At 49.1% G+C, this 21,920-nt stretch overlaps 1 protein-coding gene across 2 annotated transcripts in view; it reads right to left on the reverse strand.

Annotated features, from left to right (window-relative positions):
* Positions 1 to 21,920, reverse strand: part of LOC111929205 (gamma-aminobutyric acid receptor subunit beta-4) — a 73,139-nt gene that overhangs the window by 36,288 nt on the left and 14,931 nt on the right. For both annotated transcript variants that reach the window (XM_023926713.2, XM_023926712.2), the window contains exon 3: positions 8,836 to 8,903. In XM_023926713.2, coding sequence (XP_023782481.1) covers positions 8,836 to 8,903 — 68 coding nt within the window. The remainder of the gene's footprint in view (positions 1 to 8,835; positions 8,904 to 21,920) is intronic.

A 21,920-nucleotide genomic window follows, 5' to 3' on the forward strand; every position in this document is an offset into this window, starting at 1 on the left:
TGGGAGCTCTGCTTCTGAGCACCACAGCAGGGCTGGCTCAGCCCTCCCCAGCCTTGGACTTGTCCTGGAGGACTCGCAGAGCTGCTCCTCAGGGAGAGCAGCACCGTGGACAGAGTCACAGTGGGGGATTCACGCTCTCGACAAGCGTTGCCACCGCGTTTTATTCGCTCTGCAAACCCCAAGGTCTGGGCTGGGAATCAGCCAGGTCACCCCACAGCTTTCCCATAACCCAGAATTTCCCATTATGTAGATGAAGAGCATTCTGGAAACTCTCCCATTAAGATATCAGGTGAATGCTGAAACATGCCCAGGGCGAAAAAAGCAGAGTAGAATAGAAAGCTTCAGGGGCAAGAGAGAGAATCATTCCCTTGTCCAGCAGTTCAGTCTTTCCTCAACTGAGAGCTTGCTCCAGCAAGGTTCCCACAGTTCACATCCTACTTATGGCCAAATCATGCCATTTGGCCAACAAAAATATTCATTCAAGGTCATCATTGATGTTGAAAAAGTCACAGCCCATCAGCACAAGCACAGGGGATCCCTTTTTGGGGAAGCCATGGAGCTGTTCCCTAGCACGAGGAGAGCCTCAGGCTGTCTGGTGGCAGGACTGCTGCTCCCTGCTCCACAGGCACCGAGTCCTTGAGACCTCTGTCTCCAAAGGAATTCCTGGGGCTCTGTGCAGACCCAGCTTCCAGCTGGCCACGGCATTTGGAGAGACTGCATGGTGATCTTTGGCTTGTTACTTAGCAACTGGACTCTAAGTAGTAGTGAATTTACTGGGCTGTCACTGCAGTGGAAGCAGTACCGGGAGCAAGGGCACGGGGAGAGTTTTGTCATGGGAATGGGATAACTTGTGAAGTATTATGGAAGGCAGGCGAGATTTTTCCCTTCTACAAGTTGCCATAAATGCAGTAAATATTGACATATGAGTCACACTGACCTATTTTCTAGCTTTTAAGCCGGGACAATCTCTTTGCAACTGATTTCAGAAGCAGTGAATGGGGAGCACTTCAGGCCCCTCCACGAGTTCACTGTATTCTTGCCTGTTTTATGCAACCCCTTTGGAAGAACCATCCCCATCTTTCAGGCAGACAGGGGACCATTCCCTGTTTAAACTTGAGCACCCAATCCCCCCATCACCACTCAGCAGAGCACCCCTGAGGCTAGATGCTTTCCTTGTCCTCACACACGACCTCAGTCCAAGGGATGTTTCAGCACATCCAGTGGGAATTCTGTTAAAGAACGGCATCGTGTGATGTGAGCAGGTGTCCATATCTGATCCTTGACTTTTGTCAAGTGTCAGTGACAGAAGTGCCCTTTTGACCAGTGTCAGTGCTGGTGAAAGTCACCCTAAGCCCCAGCAGTCACAGGATATCGCTGCTTCAAGGATAAAAAATCCTAACCACAAATCTAATGATGGCAGGTGAGGTGGGTGGCTGACATCAGCTTTGCAAAGGTGTTTCTGGAGCTCAGTGGATTTCTACTCTTGCCCTCTCTCCAGACAAGCCACAGAGCAGGCACTCGTGCCTCCTGCAATCAAGAGCATCTCAAAGCTGCCAAGTCCAGCGTGGTTTGGAGGTTACTCTCTACCCTGCCAGTCATCTTTTACTCCTCCAAACATCCCTCTAGCAGCAGGAAAAAGCATCGATATGCTGCTGCTTTCCCTCAGCCAGCCAAGTGGTCGTGTGTGTCCCGCTTCCTACTGCTGGAGGAGCAAAGTCAGCAGGTCCCCAGGGTGACTGTGACTGATGGCAGTGTGCACAGGGCCCTTTGCCTTCCCTGGTAACTCTCCCCTTCAGGAAAATGCTGCCTCACACGTGCAGAACCAGCACTCTTTGATTTCCCAGCCAGCCCACGCACTGCAGCCCCACCCAGCAGGAGCTGAAGGGACAAGAGCTGTGTGAGCCCAGCTGTGCTGAGGCACCATCAGCAGAGGAAGGCACAGGCCCTGGCCAGCCCTGGAGAAACCTTTCCTCCCAGCTGTCTGTTGCTATACCCTGGTTAATCAGAGCACACAGAAGCCCCTTGTGTATAAAAAAAGCACATAACCCTCACCTACCCATGCCTGTAGGGAAAGCTCACCCCAAGCCAGAGCTCTATCACCCCTACCATGAACAGATCAAGACTCACAGAATCATTAAGGTTGGAAAAGACTCCAAGGTCATCAAGTCCAGCCTTTGACAAAATAACCCCATGGCCACTAATCCACACCCCAGACTGCCAGGTCTGCTCGGTTTCTGAGCACTGCCAGGGATGGTGACTTTACCACTTCCCTGGGGAGCCTGCTCAAATCCTTAACCACTCATTCAGTGAAGAAATTTTTCCTGATATCCAGCATGAATCCCCTCTGAATCCTTTTCCACCAGCAAGGCCCCACAGCACCCTCTGCTACCTACAAAATTTCCATCCCAGGAGCCTCCAGCAATCCAACAGGACTTCATCCCCTGCAGCACCATGGCAGGGCACCATCTGCAGCTCAGCACCAACGCTGCCTCCTAGTTTTCCCATATTTTGGCAGTCCTAAATATTCAGCAGCCTTGAATGCCAAGATGTAATGTATACACACACAGAGAGTTTAGATCCCACAGCATCACAGGGCTGGGGATACCCAAGGCTACAGAGAAACGTTTGCAGCACTGGAGTGTCATGTCATACTTGTATCTCACAGCATGCAACTCCAGAAAACTCTGGCTGTAGGATTTAAGTGTTTTGACCTTTGCTTTTTAAAAACATTTGGATACCCAAGGACATAGCTCTCTGTATGTCATTTCTCCATTGAAAAGAGACAGCAACAAAACAGAACGTTTTCAATTAACAATAAGGAAAACATTGACACATTTGAAGAGAGTAGATGGTACTAAAGGGCACAGCATAATAGCAGAACTTTCTTCTATAAAATCTTGGTTTTTAAAGCTCAAGACATCTGCACCAATGGAAAATCCTTTTCAAGGGCACATTGTATTGCAGCAGGGTTTGTCCAGTATTGCAGGTGTACACATATTCCAGTGAAAACAGAACTGCAAAGGCTGCTCAGCACAGATTCCACCACAAAGTCTGTTTCAAGCATGCCCAAAAGATGGAAAATTTGATGTGGTGAGAAGAGTGATGCCTCAGTGATGATGGGGTAACAGGTTGTAGGATGAACTATCCTGGTCAAGAACTCTCTTACACAAAACCTTCTTGGAGTCCACTCCATTTTGGGTTTAAAGCCAAATGAAAACCCTTGCAGCTCGTGGCTGCATTGAGACATGCTTTACATCTCTCTTGAACAGGGAAATCTGCCAAACCAGACAGCTTGTTTTTCAAGCAAGCTTCGAGAAGTTGGGAAATAAGAGCCACGATGCTTCCTGCCATAACCTCCAAGAGATCCAGTGTTGTATGCCAGCACCAGAGCAGTCACTCCAACAAGGCACAGCCTGGCAACAGGGCCACAGGGCTGGGAAGCAGTGAGCCATTGGAAGAGGCTGCCCCTGGATCCCTGGAAGTGTCCAAGGCCAGGTTGGATGGGATTTGGAACGACCCGGGGTAGTGGAAGGTGTTCTGGTTTGGAACGAGATAAGCTTTAAATCCCCTCCAAGCCAGACCATTCTGTGATTCTCTGAAATAAAACATCGAGGTCAGCTTTGCCAAGCACCCTGCCCTGACCCCTAACCCCTCCCCACTGCAGCCTGTCCCTCAGGAGAAAGGAATTGGCAATCCCACAGGCATCCTTCCTTTCACAGCCCTATTCCTGCAAACATTTCTCTCTGGAAGCCTTGTTTCCTACACTAGCCCTCTGCAACAATCCTCTTGTAACTTTTCAACTTGTCACCAGGTTTATAAAACTTTAAAGCTGGTGCTATAACAAACTGAAATGATGTTATTGCAGATGTAGGAGAGCATCTTGGGATGAATAAATTATAGGAGCCACAAAGAAATCATGACTATAATGGCTGGATGCTCCGAGCTGTCTACGGTGTGCAGACACAGGAGGGAGCAGGTTTAGGACTGCACAGATCAGAGGGCAGGAAAATTGAAGCGTTATGAAGGGTAACCTCCTCTAATTTCAAATGCATACAAAACTTCTGGTAGTTTTCCTTATTGAAATAGTTCATTAATACTTCAAGGGAGTCTGAACTGTCTGGTGCTGGAAATTTATGTCCCCAGAGATTGCCTGGAGAGGGAAAAGGCTACATGGGGAGGATTAGTCCTTGTCTAGGACCTATATTCTGTATTCTACCATGCAGGAATATACAGCACACCCTGAACAGGCCAGTCCTCAGCTTCATGAAAGGACATCCAGCAGTGGGGGGAGAGACTGGCAGCTCTTTCTGAAGCCATTGGTACTGGACATCACTAGAACTGCACCCCCTGGGCAAGCTGTGTGAACCAGACCCTTAAGGTGAGCGACTCTGGGCAGCATCCAGGCCGTGAAGCACAAGGACAGACACCCACAGGCTGCTGGAACTGAGCATGACATGAGCTCCACACTGCCAGAGCTCCTCATTCCCCTGCTCAGAAGCTCAGATTCAGGTCTCTTGGTGTGGTACCAGGTTACTGAGGAGCTGCTGCAGTGCTCCACTGCCACTGCACACCAACAAACACCTGCAGGTTGTTCCCTTGATGCCTTAAGTTTTTAGCTTTTATGTTTTTCAGCTCCTGTACTGCATTAGTGTAAAACTGAGCTCCATGTAGAGTGTTGGCAAGCTCCCTCCACAGTTTGGTCAGACAAAACAATCCTTCCAGGCCTGAGAGCCAAGGACACCTCCCAGCCTCAGGCCCCAACAAGTATGAACAAAAGTGAATTGGGGGCAAGCAAACTGGGGGAATGTGACTTCATTACCTGAAGCTGTAATTGGACAATTAACCTCTGATATGCAAATAGAGCAAACTTCTATCTACCTAAAAAACTGGTGACCATCTTGGGTGCAGCCTCTGTGAGGCTTTTGCACTGCCCAGGGTGTACCTGTTAAAGGCCTTTAATAAATCCCCACTTTAATCCTTTAACTCACCTAGCCTCTGTTCTAGGCAGCCAGTCCAGGCACCACCCTGCTCACTGCAACTCAATCCCAGGTCACCTCAAAGGAGATGGGCTGGCTGAGTTATCCAGGAGAGACCATCCTTGTGTCCTTCATGGGTCACCTGAGCTCCTCAGCAGCAGCAGGAAGACATTCCTCCTCTCAGCCTGACTTCAAATCCCCAACTTACAGATTCAAACAGGAGATGAAAAGACTCCAGCAAGGCCTCTCATCCTCATGGATCAGCACTTCCCAGAGGGTCTGCCACTCAAATGTACCTATTTGGCCTGGCCCCTGGCATCCTTCCCCAGCCATTTCAATGGATGTCACTGATCTTAGCTCAGCAAATAATCCTTCTAATCGCTGACAAGAACAGAGACTGCAGCTCAGCGTTGCTTAGCCATGCTAAAGGGGGTGCACAGCAAGAGAGCATCACTCCAGAAAGTGAGCTTGAAAATATGGCTGACCACACACAGGCAGCAGCTGCCATGATCCAGGAGGTGGCACTTGCTGAAGTAAGGGCTGCACTTTTGGTTTCTCATGTCTGGGAGATGGTTACCACTGTGCCCATGAGCATCCTGCAGTCTGGCATGGCACAGGATCTGGGAATGGCCCTCAGGGAGCTGGAGGTGCATCAGCTCTGGGTGTCAGAACAGACGTGGCACCAACAGGCAGCTGCAAAGCATTCTGTGTGTCAGAGTGTCTGGGAACATCCAGCACAAGGACATTACTGTGCTGCCTTTTCAGAGAGCCCTGTGCCCTCCAGGACAGGAATGTCACCACCTCCTCACTTTGGGAACACGGCTCCCATGGGAGTGAGGGCAAGGAGAGCTCGTGGATGGAGCTGGATCGCTCCACAGCACCCCAACCAGCTGGACCCCTATGGAAAACAACTTCTAGAAGCATGCAGTGTCTGGTCACTGACAGCACTTGTTCCCCAGCAGCAGGCAGCCAGCAGGCGCCAGGAGTCCCAGGGAAAGGCCTGGGAGAGCCAGGGGCTCTCCTCAGCCTGCCCAGCCCCAGCACCAGGGCCATTGTTCCCAAAAGGATGTCTGAGGATTAATTAATTATCCTACAAGGGGCAGTAAGTAATAACACTCCTTGTGGAACAATAGAAGCTATTTGGTCTCCATGACAACCCAGCTTCACTTGTGTGCCTTTAATTTATTCATTGCACAGCTCCTTTCCCAAGCACACATGATGCCAAAAAAATGCCTTGTTTTTCTTGCCAGTATCCATGTCCAGAGCAGGGGTAAAACACAGCCCTTTCCCCGGGGCATCTGTCACACAGAAGAATGATGCACATGAAATCCCTTCAGCCTGGAAACTTACATCACATGAGAACTCTTCTGCTCCCTAAATGTTTGTTGTTTAAGATGATTCTGATTTTTAACCCCTCTTTGAAACTGCCTCACCACGGTGCTCAGAGATCTTGATCCTGAATAAATTCTCACCTACAGCCACCTCATCTCCCACCCCCAAACCTTTCTACACCCTTTCCCCCTGCCCCATCGATGTAGAAAAGATGGGCAGGGGATTAATCTTGTCAGAGAGCCAGGAGGGATAGTCAAAAGCCCAGAAGTGATGTTCCTTCACATCCACAGGAGTGTGGCATGGACAGTGGTGCCCAGCCATGCCACCACCACCAAAGCACTCAGTGTCCATCACTGTGCTGCCCAAACTCTACAGGATCCAGGGCAGCACGTGGGTGAAGGCCTGTGCCAGGAAATGTGGGCATCACAGAGGGATTCTTGTTGCTGTTTCTCCCCTGGTTCTGTGCCAGAGGGAAGCAGGGGCTCACTGGAGAGGGGAGAGCACCACATTCACCTGGCAAGGGTTGGAAGGTGCTGCAGGGACCATGGCTACTGCTTGCCTGGCCACAGCACTTGATCAGCCCTTTAGCCCATGGACACCTCTCCAGTGGGAGGTTCATCCTGCATCAGGCTCTGCAGGGCTCAGCTGCCTTCACAAAACGGTTTGGATTGCAAAGGACCTTAAAAATCATCTTGTTCCAACACCCTGCCATGGACAGGCCTTCCACTGCCTCAGGCTGCTCAGAGCTCCATCCAGCTTGGCCTTGGACACTTCCAGGGATCCAGGGGCTTCCACAGCTTCTCTGGGCAGCCTGTGCCAGGCCCTCCCACCCTCACAGGGAAGAGCTTTTTCCCAAGATCCAATCTGAACCTACTCTCTTACTCTGAATCTGTTCCCCCTCATCCTGTCACTCCAGGCACTCGTGAAAAGTTTCTCTCCACCTTTCTTGTGGGCTCCCTTCAGGTACTGGAAGGCCACCCCTAAGCTGGCTTTTTTTCCATGCTAAAGAATCCCAACTCTCCCAGCCTTTCCTGCCAGCAGAGCTCCTCCATCCTCCTGATCTTCCTCCTGCTGCCTCCTCTGGACTCAGCCCAACAGGTCCCTGTCCTTCCTGTGCTGGGGACAGACCTGCCCAGGCTCACAGGGCAGTTGCTACAGGTAAGCTGAGAACCAACCCCCTCACCCCCTCCCAGTTGTGCTTTGAGAGTCTTGGTCTTAAGCCACAAGTCCAGACCCCAAATTGTCTGTTCTGGCTCTGGCAGGAGGGTGACATTTGGTCCAGCATCCCAGAGCATCCAGGTCCCAGTTGAGCCTGGGGGAGGAGATGACTCAAAGCTGAGTTGTGGCCTGACAGGCAGGATAGATGGAACTAGGTTAAGCCATCTGGCCCTGCTAAGCTGAGCCTAAACTCAAGCACAGCTACCCAGTGCCTCTGCACCCAAATCTAGGGCCACTGCCACTAGGGCCACTGCCACTAGGGCCACTGTCACTTGACTGAGGTGTCACAGGTCATGCAGAGAATTGGGGTTATTGTTGGGAAGGTCAGCAGGAGAAACTTCCACATGGGAACATGAAGGTTCAAGGCTGGCTCTTCCCCCTGGGTCATTCCAGCACATATTCAGGCTTTCCAGGCAGTCTGGAAGCAAAACCAACTGGTCAGGTTGTGTCACCTCCCCTCCACAGAGCAGCAGAAGGGCTGCTGGGCCAGGGAAACAAGGCAGGAGAGGCCAGAGAAATGGGACAGGAGCAGTGGGAAATCAGGATTTTAATTGACTTGAACTGCAAGAGCTCCAAACCAGCCCAGGATTCTCCTGCATGGGTCAGGAAGTGAGGAACTGGACAGGAACTGGACAGGAACTGGACAGGAGGCTCCCACCAGCTTCCCACTCCACTCAGCCTCTGGGAAAGGAGAAGAGTCTGGAGGAAAAACCTCTGTGTGTGGGGAAAGGCAAGTTTAGGCAATTACAACATAATCTATGTCCTCTGCTGGCTTCTGAGGGACAGTCCTGGGTGTGAACCTAAACCATGACCAAAGTAATTGACAAATTTAATGGATTTTAGCCCAAACCATTGCCACCTGAGCAGATATTTTGTTTTTTGTTTTGTTCACATTGGTATGAAAAGCTCCAGTCTATCAATGCCACCCAAAACCAGATTTCCATTAGATGCCTCTCTTTCCAGCACAGATCTCCAAGGAAATATTGAATTACCACCAGCAAATGAAAACTCACTGTTTTTAACTTGGCAGGGACAGACTGACCATAAAGCCATCTTTGTATCTACCAAAAGTTACAATTCACATCTGCTTTTTTAAGGCATAAACTTTTCTGACTTGGGGAGGGAGTTTGTAACCAGCATAGAAGGGATAAAAATCTACTCTGGATGAGATGCCACAAGCTCCAGAGGTGCCAGCAGAGATCCAGATCCCTCCAAGGATCCATTACCTTGCAAGTAAATCCCAGCCAGAAAATGGAAGAACAATTTATCATGTTTTTTTATTTATTTTCCTCTTTCTTTCCAAACTTACCATGTTGACTTCAGAGATCTGGTCAATGCTGGAGATGTGGATGCTCATTCCCACTGTGACAGGGTTACCTGAAACACAAATAGGCTGGGTTAGGACCATATTCAAGCCCTCCCCCCCTTATCTGCAATATAAGAATTGCCTAGAAATGCATGGATTTGATTTTAAGCAGCCCCACAATCCCTGAGTATCATGGAATTGAATGTGCTCAAGTGATTAGATTTCTTTCACTCCCAGACTCACCCCAAGGAGTAGTGCAGCCTAAGCTTGATTTTTTTTTTTAATTCCTGGAAGTTAATTACCCCCTACTAACACAATTATCTCTGGTTATTCCAAATAATCCCTTCAGAGACCATCACCAGGCTCCTAGTGGGCTCACATGAGGTGGTCCTGATTGACCATACAAAGAGCACAGCACCCAAGCCCATGCAAGCCCTGGGCAGGAAACCCGCTCCAGCTCACTCCTCCATCACTCCACCAGCTCTGAGCACTCAGTCTGAAAATCCCAAGTGACTTTGAATACCCAAGGCACCAGACAAGTGCAGGAAACAGATCTGTGAAGTGAAAAAGCAGCATTTGTACGGTGGCTTTTCAGAGCAAAGCTCGGGTTACAGAACAGGACAATCCCTGCAGTGGGGTTTAAGCCACATAAAACAATTTATAGCAAGACACACACCCACTGCCAACCCCAGCAAAAACCCTCCTGTAGCTGGAAATGGGGTTTTCACGTGTTAGCCTTCCCCTGCTCAAGCTCATAACCCCAAATCCCACCCCAAGAAAAGCCCCTTTCCTCAAACATGCAAGGTGGAAAAGGATCCCTTACAATGCATCACTGGAAAGGGAAAGACAAGCAGTTGTGCCATTCAAGGTATTAACTCTTCCATGCACTCATTAGTAGATCTAAGTGCTGAAATATTTACAGATAATAATGAAATGGCTTAGAAAGTAATTAGGAGATTGGGGGAGAGGGGAGAACCACACAACTGGAAATGAAGTGATTTTTTAATTATGTGTTACCAGAAGTAGGGAAGCAGTGTCATTAGGGGTGCCTTGTGATTGGGTGTGCTGTTCACCAAGACCCTCTGCTGCAAATTAAGCAGCATTATCCTTTAATGGAATATGAACAACACTGAAAACATCAGAATCAACCACTGTAATTAGGCCCTGCTATGCAAATCTCCTTAAAGAGGCAGAGCAGGCTCCAGCACCCCGGGCTGGCTGACAGGGTGCCCGGGGCTTGCTCAGGAGACCTCGTGGAGCCTCTGAAGATTCCCTCACAGACACACTCCCAAACACATCTTAGCTGTGCTTGTACCTTCATCCTTCACCAGGGAGCCAGGTGGGAAAATAACCAGCAGTCACACCAGGGAGAGACGATTCTCCAGCAGCCTCTTTGTGCCAGAGGCTGACACAGACACAGCAAAGCTTTTAAGGAAGTCTCACTTTGATAGTTTGTCTTTTTTTGTCCCAGGAATCAGGGCCTTGCGATAGAAGCCATAGCAGGAGGAGGAAGGCAGCGCTGCCCTGAGGATCTTGCAGGCTAATTAGTTACAGGAGGAGAGTCAGGGCCATTCACAGGGCTGCAGCAGAGCCTGGGAAACGCCAGATTCCCATTCCCAAGTGTTATAGATACATTTTATATTGTTGGCTTTTTGCAAATATTAAAATGAATGTTATAGGTATAAGGTTAGAAAACTTTGTTATATTAATATGGTTCCTTCTATTTCTGTTATTGATGAAACTTAGAAATAATGGTATAATATACATATATGTTGAGCTATGGCATAGTATTAAAACAAAATCTACTTCTGTTTGTATAACCCAAAGACTGAAAAAGATGGTTACAGACCCCCTCTATTCTTAGATTATCTTATCCAGATGAGGACAGCAGTGACCAGAGCTCTGGGGGAGGAATTTATTGCATTTCTCTTATCAGGGAATGTAAAACTCAGTGGAGCCAAGATTGATTGATTTATTGAGAAGGGGGAGAGTCAAAAACCAAACAAAGAAAGATCCAAAACTTAAGAAGAAAGTTTGAATCACGTATGAGAATTTATGGATATGTAGTAGGGTTCTGTTTTTAAGGGACAACCCTTTGTTAGTAAGGTGAATGCAGAGACACCTGGCCGTATCTGTATACTTTATTTTTATCTCCTAATTTTCTAATAAACTTTTAAATTCTATAAAAAATATGTGAACCTCATTTTTCACACTGAGCCTTTCTGCCACGCAGTGCTGTTCCCTCCAACAGTGCCCCACTGCCTGCTTTGGCTCCCAGCCTGTCCCCAGCAGTGCATCCCCTCCTTCCCCAGCACCAGCCAGGGCTCTTTCCTCCACTGAAAGCAGCAGGCTGGGTGGTTAGAGCAGGGGAGCACTGACAGTGGGGATACACAAATATTTGTCAAAGCCAGAGCCCATCCAATCCATTCTATCCATCCAGACATTTGTGCTGCGCTCATCGCCGTGGTGTCCGAGCGCCCGGGGTCATGCAGTGACTCAGAGCCAGGGACGAGCTCCAGACCTCCCTCCCCACTGCCAGCTCCAGGAGCAGCTCTGGGGTGGAGGGATCAGCTCCCTGCAGAGTCAGCAGGGCTCCTCCTGGCACTGCCAACTCCTCCACATCCCTGGCAGAGAATTTGGGAGGCTCCAGTGCCCACCTGCGAGCCCTGGGGTGTGCAGCCCGTGGTTTTCTGTGTGGGGCTGCCTCACAAACAAAGAAATACAAGTCTTGCCTTTATTGCACCTGCTTTATCTTGGTGCCAGGGAAGCCATTTCACCTTCTCCAGCCCTGTTGTGGAGGCTGGCTCCCAGTCTGCTCAGGACAGGGATTCAGCCAACACAAAAATATGTCCTGACTCAGTGCAGCCCAATGGAAAACCAGGCCAGCTGGTGCCCAACATTCAGACTTTAAGTAGTACAGGAAAATAAACAAAGGACATCAATTCTGCCAATGTTAATAGCTTCAGGCAAGAGGGATACAAAAGTAGGGTATTTCAAATATGGGATAACGTCATCTGTAGATTTGTCCAGAAGAGACAGAACTCTGCATTTGTGGATCCGAGACAGGGCAAAAGTAAACCTGGTTTTAAAGGCCTGTGCTTTTATCTGTGCCTTGCCAGTGGGTACAAAGAACTAGACTTTCTCCCCTTAAAGAAAAAGCTTCTGCCTGGAAAGGATTTGTAGGCAAAATCACAAGCGAGGGAGTGTGAGAAATTCTGCCACTTTTACCAGTGAATGGCACCCTCACACATCCCTGTTTCTCACCACCACTGGAGAGTTCACCAACATTTTGGCCTGAAAGGAGTTTGATGTCTGAGAATAATCCACTCAGGAAGTTGGAAGGGAAGCAGGCAAAAGAGTCACAATAAAACCTGTCCTTTTTCTGCAAGTGATACTTGTCAAATATAAACACAGCCAAGATTGAGAACAAGTTGTGCTAATCTGCAATATTTTCCCAGCAACCAGTTATTACTTTCACGTTTCATTTTATAATGCATAAACCCCCAGCACCTGGAGTCACGTTGCTAACAGAAATAACTCGGCACAAGCAGGGAGGAAAGGTTGTGTTTCCAAAGCTGTGTGTGCCTGCACTCCAGCCAGAGGTGATGGCAGCCTGGACTGGGACACGTCTCCCAGAGCTCAGCCTGGCTCTCACTGAAGACAAAAGCACAAAGCTCAGTGGAACAGGGGGGTGATTACTCAGGCAAGTGCCCTGAGCTAAGGTCCAAGCTGTCCCCTCTCCACTCCTACCCAGGGAAGTTAACACTAGATCAAGCCTGGGTTCCTCTGCCTTCAGATCTCCAACTGCAACACAGACACAGCCAAAAAGACTCCAGACCAGTGGGCAGGTGAACAGAGCTCGATTTATGGTCCACTGAAGCCACATCATTTTTATGAACTCCAGCCAGCTCTTCAAGGTTCCTGCATTCCTGACCACGTGGACTTGGCACTGCTGGCAGAGCCAAGGTTTGCAGTTGCCGAGGGACAGGGATCAGCCTGAAAATTACCCTTTAGTCTGGACTACAGGAACAAAGGCATTAACAGGGTGTCAGAAATCTCACAGCTTCCCTGATCAACACCTTCCCGCATTTCACTGTGCTGACAACTTTTCCTAGATGTCCAAACCAAACCTTCTCTGCAGTTTAAATGTAGTTTGGTCTCATCATTCCTCCCCTCCACGACAGTGAAAGAATAAATCAATCATCCTTCCTTAACAACAGCTTTTATGTTCTGAGAAACCATGGCATCCCCCTCCCTCCCCCACCCATACTGCCTTGTCTAGATTAAATGCACCTGATTTCTTCAACCTCTCCTCAGAGGTCATGTTTTCTAAAGCTCTGACAATTAGTGCTGCTCTCCTCTGGCCTTTTGCCAATTTGCCTACATCTCTATTTTAAAGTCTGGTATCCACAAACCAGCCACTGAAGCAATGACATGCTCATACAGACAAAAGAAAAAGCAACCTCCCCTGTACAGAATCCTCCTAAAACCACAGAAACATCTCCAAATCCGCAGCCACCCATCCTGGGAGCTGCTCACTCTGTGTAGGAGGTTAGGGATGGCAAAGGGGCAGCTGAGCTCTGGCCTTTCCAGTGCATCACATGTGCAGCAGGAGAGAGCACAGCCCTGTCTCCTCTGGACAGGAGGAGAAATTATTCAAGACAGCTCTGTGCATGAGCCTCAGCATTCCCTGCTTGCACCCTGCCTGTGGCATCACCAGTCTCTGAGATCCCTGCAGCAGCAGGAAAGCTGCTTTTAGGTCTTCTGCTGAGTAAACAAAGCCAAGCAGAGAAAATTAGAGGCTTCAGTTACTAAACCTACATATAGAACAGGTCTGTGCCTTACCCTGCAATGGTAAATACCCATAGGCATGAGATTCCATCCATGCAAAACCCTGCTCCTCACTCCAAACCCTCCAGAAGCTGAAGTGCAGCCCCAACAGAGCCAAGGTTGCCCTGTGCTGTCTGGTGGAAGAGTTTCTGCACAGACAGGGTGGTACAGGCAGGCAGGGGGGCAGGTTTGCTGATCAAGGACCATGGCACTGCAGTGCCTCACTTGCAATTTCAGTGACCCCCAACCCAACAGGGCCAGCACTTGGGGCAACCTCAGTCTCACCACAGGCACCACCAGCACACAGCCCATCATTCCACTGCCAGGACTTTTCCCTTCACTCCCAAACAAGGCAGGAGCATTCAGCATCCACTCATTCTTCCTGCAGAAAACAGCTCAGCCAGACCACCATCTCTGCTTTGTTCCCAGCACCAAACCTCGGGGCAGCCTGGCTTGGTGTTTACAGCTCAGACCCAGGGCCCACGTCACGGCTACGTGCGGCCACGAGCTGCTTACACAAGGCCTGACAGACGTGGTTAGTTGGGAGCCAAGAGCTCCCAGGTAATTGGAGGTGCAGAAGGCGGCACATCCAGCACCGGGCTTGTCGCTGGCTGAGCAGCTGCTGCCAGGGTGAAAACATTCATCCTGTTCATAAATCTCCCTCTGGCCCTCCCAAAACAGATAGCCTTGAATCATTTTTCGGCTGATGGACTAATTAGTCCTGTGCTGTAGTTTTTTTGAAACCACCCCAAAGATAACTCAGAGGCCAGCCTGTTGTCAGGACACTCAAATTTACTACACTCCAGTGCAGGCAGAATGGAAATGCTTCTGGGTTTTCAGCACACAGGAAGATTGCAAGAGGAGTTCACAAATTGCTGTCTGCATAATAGCTGTGCATACAGATCTCAGGACCAAGGCTCTGCTACAGCAGCGAGAGAACATCTAAAAGATGCCAGCCCAGCAGGCTACACAAGCCAAATCACAATGAAATTTCCCAACACTGATTTTCCTGTTCCTTTCCTTTTATTTTAGCTTATGTACAGCATCAAGCACAAACTCAGTTTAGTTTTAACGTTGCTTGAGGAACAAGAAAAGTTGACCATGTATCATGAAAGCAGAAATGTTCTGGGAACCACTTTCATCCAGCATTTCTGATTTGCAGTGACATCTAGAAGCACCGAGTTCAGCAGGGTCCCTTAAGAACCTACTCAAACTTTTCCAATAAAATCTAGGTATAAACATCCATTTAACACTTTCCAGTCCTTTTTTCTGCTTGTTTTTTTTTTCCCACTCTTATTTCCATGGTCTCTCCCCCAGCCAATGCTGTGCATTTCTTTTGCCAGGCTTAGCACCACAGCCAGAAGCATCAGACACATTCAGAGACTGATATTGAAGCTCTCCCTCTACTCCCAGCAGGTGACCCCATGGAATCCCTTGGGCTTAAAAGGGCAAAGCCCTCTGTGCTTTACACTTTGCGGCTCTGTGGCTTTACACTTTGGGGCACTGTTATACATTACTAGAAGGAGAGATGGTCTCAGGGCAAGTCAGCAAGGGGAGGAATAGTTTTATGGGGGTCTTGTCACTGCTGAGGATTTCTCAGTGGGATTTTGGAGCTAAAAGACAGAGCTCTGGGCTCCAGAGTGCCTGGGGATGTCAATGCCTGCTCTTTCCCCATGGATTCATGGTTCTGCAGGGGTAGGAAGGATATCTACCACCACTGGTTCCCATGGAGATTGCAGCTGCTCTCCAAGTAGGTCTGGCAGAAAACATTTTCTTGGGTATGACAGGTTTCCTACATTTTCCCATTATCCTTTAGGGAGTGCTTGGCCCTTTTTATACCACGGAGCCCAAACACAGAATGAGATTTTGCCTAACTCTGGTATGGTTTCCATCCATCTACAGCACACCAGGCACAGCATCACCCTGTGCAAGGAGGATAACGAGGATTTCCAGTCTGTGCCATTCTCCTCTCCTGGCATTGTCACTCCATCCAGTCAGACAACTGAACCTGAAATATTTATTTATGAAAGGGAAATACTGGGCACTTCCCAAGGAAAATGGCAAGTTGGACAAAGCTTTCACCAGGATGGGGATATCAAGGACAGCACAAAGGTGGAATGGAACATCTAAGGGAGGGTACAAGCACAGCACAGCTCTTGAGCAGATTTCTGGAACATCAAGCAATGAGGCTCCTGTTCAGTGAGGAACCAGGAGCCACAGCCCTTGCAGAGCAGGCAGAGCTGACCTCTGTTCCTGCCAGCTCTGCTCCCTGAGATGCTCTTTGCAAACACACAGGTTAACCTGGATAACAGCAGCCCCAGTCCCAGCCTGCCGTCACATGAAGCCTCCCTACGGATCTGAACAGTCACAGAACATTTTCTTGAGCAAATTGTGCCTGCTCCTGAGCCAGTGCTGAGGGATCCTTCTGGAGGAACAGTGCTTTCCCAGGGCAGATGTAGCACCCGTTCTGTGACTGTTCCAGGGGAGGCAGAGAGTTAAAGAGCACAGTCTGTGAGGCACAGTGGATTACCTAATCTATCTCATGGGTATTTTTAATGGATTAGTAGGTATTAGTGTGGGATATTGCAAATATCCCATGGAAATTTGGGAGTGAGAGAGAACAATCAGCTGGCTGCAAAAACAGTCTAAAGGTTGTCCCAGAGGGATTGAAGAATTACAGAGGAAGCTAAATCAAGGTTGATTTTAGAAGATGTTGGTAGACAGCTACCCAAGCTGAATAAAAACAAGGTCTAAAGTGTACAGGCTTAAAAATGGAACAAAAGAGTAGATACCAAACCTGACAGCATCTGGACTGAGCCCAGTCCAGCAGAGCACCTGTACACACACAAACAGGGCTCTCAGCATTTAAAAAAAAAAAAAAAGTACTGACTACTCAAAACATCATCTGTTCTTGGAAGAGGCCTAGGTCAACATTCAGGAGATAGATTTTTAAAGCTGCTTCATCCTCAGTGATGAAAAGAGTCTTCCAACAGCTTCTGCTTGTGAATCTCCTGCCCAGGTGATGCACATGTAGAAAGGTCACAGCAATGCAAGAGGAAAATAAGTTCTCGGGTTTGTCAAGCTTTAATTTAGAGACACAATGGCATCACCTCACCAGGACTGAATCATCAACCTGGCATTGACCAGTGGGGCCAAGCAATCAACTCTTTAAAAGCACCTTTCTCAAGAGGACTGAGCACCAGCTCGCATCCATCCCTTAAAGTGCCCAGCTTGCCTGGCAGGGCTGTCACTGCCACTGGATTCTTTGCTGGAGCAGAGACACTGCAGAAGGTGGATCCAGAGCTGACCCTTGGGAGATGAAGGCAGTGCTCCAGGCCCCTGGAGGATGGGTCACCTGCCCTCCCTGTGTCCCCCAGGGCACTCACACAGACCAGCTCCAAGGTTTTGCAGTGTTCAGGGTGTTCCCCTGCTGGATCCCTCTCTGCAGGGCTGGCACTATGAAACATCACGTTTCCTTGTGTTTACACTGAGCAAATCGCAGGAAAGCAGAGACACTGAGCATCCCAGGCCCCTCCAGCTCTCCTCCACCAAGAGTAGTAGCAGGAGGCCAGTGGGGCTTGCCAAGCAAGTGCCTGTCGTAGAGTGACAGCAAAGCAACGCAAGCCAGGCTTCTCCTCCCCAGCAGCAGCGTGAAGCTTTGTACCCACGCTCAGCAGCCACCCCCACATCGCTCCACCTGAGAAGACTTCCCTCCTACCTCTGTCAGGATCCTGGCAGGCAACTGCATCTCTCCAGAGCCCTGTCAGAGCAGCCCTGGGGCACAGCCCTGCCTGCCTGGGAAGCTCTGGTGGACTCAGGAATTGTCCAGTCCTTCTGCTTTTATTCAGGCCCTCAGAGCTTGTGTTTGCCCCATCTTCTAGAGCCAGCCAGGGCACTGCCAGAGCCTCTGCTCCTCCAGCTGGGGCAGGCTCAGAAGCCTTTGGCACCCTCCTGCTCCTCCTTTCCCAGCCCAGCACCTGTTACTCTGCTTTTGAAGGGAGCAGCTCTTCAGAAAGGATTGAACACAGACACAGAATTGAACCCCTGGGTGCAAAGCAGGGTATTTAATCATGTAGCAGAACACACTCACCACAGGCAGCTGCCCCACCTCCAGCTCTCCAGGTCAGTCTCTGAGCAGACCAACCCCCAGGACTCACCACAGCCTCAAAAACACTCTTTACAATGCCAAACATCCAATTTCCGTACCAGCCCTGGTGCTACGAGGTCCACAGAGACACACAGGTTCCTAAGCAGGTTTAGAGCTAAATCCCAAGCACTGGGATTCCTCCCCCAGCACTATAACACTCCTCACAGAGCCAGGAGGTAGGAGTGCAGCAAAATACCTGGAAAACCACAGCACCAGCCCCCTCTTCACAGCCAAACCACCCCCGTGGCAGGGGTGGTGCTGCTATAAGTGGGACACCCATCCCATCCTATCCCATCCCACCCCATCCCACAGGATCCAGCCTCTCCCTGCCCCCACAGGCCCCTCAGGTGGGGTTGCCTTTTCCCTGCCTGGCAGCTGTGGAAGTTTCTCCCGAGCTGCCCATTGGAATGTCTCACTTCTCACCTGCCCACTCAGGGCACAGAGGTGCTGACCCAGCTTTTCAGTGCTGGAGCTTTCCTGACACCTGAGCAATAAATGTTTTTCTCCATGGAGGAGCCTCTCTCTTGTGTGCACTGGAAATATCCTCCCCCAAAGCAGCTGCAGACCTGGCCTGGACCATAGGAAGTGACCTGGCTGGGAAAACACTCACACTTTACCAAATGCTGAGCCATCTAATCCCCTCAGCTGAAAATGAGCTGAGCCAAATTAATTTAAATGGGTTAACACAAGCTCCTCTGTTCACATCAAATTTGTTTCTCTGTCTTAGAAGTGTTTGTAACAACAACTAAATACCTGTGTTTGGCATTTTTATCAAAGTGACAACAACAAGGTGTTTTCTCTTTTTTCCTCCCTGTTTTCAATTTTTTTTTATATGAGTTAGTCACACCTCCTCATCACTGTTTACAGACTCATGCTTTTACAGGATGTAACTCCTGGATTGGATCCAGTTGGACATCCCCAGCACGTGGGGAAAGAAAGATGGCCAGGTTGGGACCTGGTGCTAAACTTGCACCGTGCCCGAGGTTTATGCTCAGGGGCAGTCAGGACAATTTACAGGGCAAGTACTGAAAAAAATGGAGTGAGTCAGGCCTGAAAATATCATTACATTCACATTAAATTCATATCTCAGTTAGGAATCACGAGAAACAAAGCACACACATAAAAACAAGCCTCCCCCTTTCCAAATGTCATCCAGGGGATGAGAAGTTTTTATCCCTCAGTTTCTGAGGCTCTTGGATGTGCTTTGTTCAGGTGCCCCTGCCCTTTCTCCACAGTCTGAAGACAGGGAAAAAATTCAAAATTCAGTGGTGACCAAGAATTGGAAGAGTTTAGTAGGAAAAAGGATTCTAAGATGTTCACTTTTGAAAGATTGCCCCCTGTGCTGGAGTTCCCATTATTTCAGTAAGACTTGATTTGCAATAATATCTGGGACAAAAGTTGCCTTTTAGCCCAGAACCTCTTTATTAAGACATAAAACTAAGTCCCATTTGCTCACCAAAATAATTGCTTTCACTCAGGATGCATGGATGAGTGAATCTTGCAGAGCTTTTACATATATATTCATCTCCAGCAATTCATCAACACAATAAGCACACATTATTAACTTGAGTACTCATCAATTTCTTTTTTCTGGAGCTTCAAATACTAGCAAGGAGCTAGTGTGCAATAGGGAAGAAAAACATGTAGGGGAACTTGTGATAAATGTTCTATTTTTGCTGTGAAAGGAGGATAAGGAGAAGAATTCAGCTCATAGCCTACCCTCTCCCTCACTTCCAAAAATTTCCTGCCAAGCTGAAATCCTTCTCCAGAGGCCAGGAGAATGGGCTCTCCTGCAGACCTTCTCCAGGTGACATCTGTGACCTGGCTGAGCTCCTCTCCTGGCCTGACAGCTTCTGATCTTACACCCAGAGCTTTGCCACTGCCACAAGCACCCCATTTTAATGCACCAACCACTGAACTGCCCAGTGCAGCCCTTGGACGTGGCTTTTCCCCTGGCACAAGGTTCCCCCAACCTGGAGACATCACCTGTGGTCCCACCAGCACCAGGCTCCTCAAAGGGAGCAGCGAAACACCTCACTGGGTGTAAGAGAGGAGTAAGAAGTACTCCAGGCAGCTGAGGGGATGTGTTTGGAAAGCTCTGCTGGACAAAAACCCATCCTGGCACTGCAGAACAGAGCTGTGGAAGAGGAAGGGGCACTTTGGTGCTCTCCTAGCTCAGCTGGGGTGACAAAGTGTCCCAGGAATGAGGCAGTCACTCTATTTCTTCCCCTGCTCTTAGGCTGTGTCACAGAGAACAGCCCACCGTGCATTTCAGTGGCTGGGCTGGCTCTGCAGGCTCAGAGGAGAGCCCCACATGGGGACAGGGAAGGCTCTGGTGTCCCCTCTTGCTGACAGCCCCTGGGGGATTCACAACAGGAGCCGGTGAGTGGAAGCTGACAGGAGTGCAGGACACCCTTCCTGGTTTTGCTACTCTGTGACATGGTCATACACAGGAAATATATTTTCTGCCACACGTAGCAGTTTTTTAAACATTTTGCCAATGATCAAATTTGCAAAACTTCAGTTTTCCTTGGAAGGGGTGTTGAGGAAAGTCCTTCTGCTTCATCCATGAGAAGGGGAACTATTTGTGGATGAGGTTAATACCCATGAATTAAGAGGTTTTCCTGTGGCTATTCCATGACATTTCTCTGCAGCAGGAAGTGAGCCCACCTGCCTGATCCCTCTGGGGATCCCACGGGACTCCACATCTGAAGGAAAGGTCACAATCTGGTGACCAAGCAATGGCCCAGAGCTCAGGAGGTGCCTAGGTCTGTTCTCACAAATAAAGAGAATAGCAGGAAGCAGAGCTTCCCAGTGCCATTCCTGGTGCTGCTGTGGGTTTTCAGCATCACCCCCCAAAAACTGCCGCCCTTTTTGGTGTCCCCGAGGTGTAAAATGGCCCCAGTGGTGGCCCATCCTCCCCCAGGTGGTGGGGAAGGTTTGTTAATCAATATTTGCACAGCACAGCAGCCTTGCTGATATCTCTCACACAGAGCCCCCAATTCCACCCGAGAACAAATGATATTTGTGCATACTCAACATCACATCCAGCTCAGCCCTGATCTGAGAATCCTTTTTGGCGAGTGATGATGTCCAGGGCAGAGAGAGCACAGCTTGATTTCCAGAGCCCAGGCTGAGCTGGCAGGTAGAAATATCTTGTTTTGACTGGTAAACTGAGCAAGTTTGACATGGAAACCACTGAGGGAGAATAAATATGGAACAACAAGATGTAATTTTACAGAGTCTCTCTTCCAACTAGAACTGCACTCGGAGCCATCCCAGGGCTGAATTAAGAGGTCCTGAGGTCTAGGGAGGGGAATTGTGGACACAGTGGGTTGGGCTGAGGCTCACCCCTGTCACAAGCACAATTATTTAACAGGACTATTCCTGCCCAACTGCAAAGAACAGGAGAAACAGGAAGGGGAGGGGGGAAAGATCAGAGGGGAACAAAGGAGTTTTTTAGCTGTGACACAGAATCAGGGATAAATGCCACAACCAGAAAAACAGCCTGTAGGAACGGAGTGATCAGTGCTTCCCAACCCAGCCTGAAATTCCTGCTCGGCTCAAAGCAAACAGTGGAGCTTCCACATCCCAGGGAAGGGAGAAGAGCTCTGCCTCCATCCATTTAATGGGAACAGGATCAACCCCTGGGTCTCCAGAAAAGCTGTTTAACTGGCCAGTCTGTGCCACTGGGCTCCACCATCCAACTTTGCCCTTTCTCACACGTGGGATGTGAATTCCTCTGAAAGACCTTGTGCCTCCATTAAACACATCTTTTGGCTTGTCCATGTTTCCGGTCATGCTTTAACAAGTGCATGATATTTCACGTTAAATATCGAGATATAAAAACCTCCAGCAAGGGCTCTCTGCAAGAATGGGTTTTACAGACCAAACACTGTCAGCACCACCAAAAAACCTTCTCACATCCAGCCAGTCTGACACTGTAGCAGCCTCCAACTCTACTTCTTTGAACCAGACATAGGTGAGAAAAGTGACATGCACACACAAAGTCTCTTTCACAAGGCACTAAAATTACAGCACATTCCTTGGCTTTTCTATTTTGTGTTGTGTAGAGTAAAAATATTTCTCTGCCTAACTGGGATACTGGGAG

Source organism: Cyanistes caeruleus, chromosome 14 (assembly GCF_971803275.1).
Source record: "Cyanistes caeruleus chromosome 14, bCyaCae1.hap1.1, whole genome shotgun sequence".
NCBI lineage: Eukaryota > Metazoa > Chordata > Aves > Passeriformes > Paridae > Cyanistes > Cyanistes caeruleus.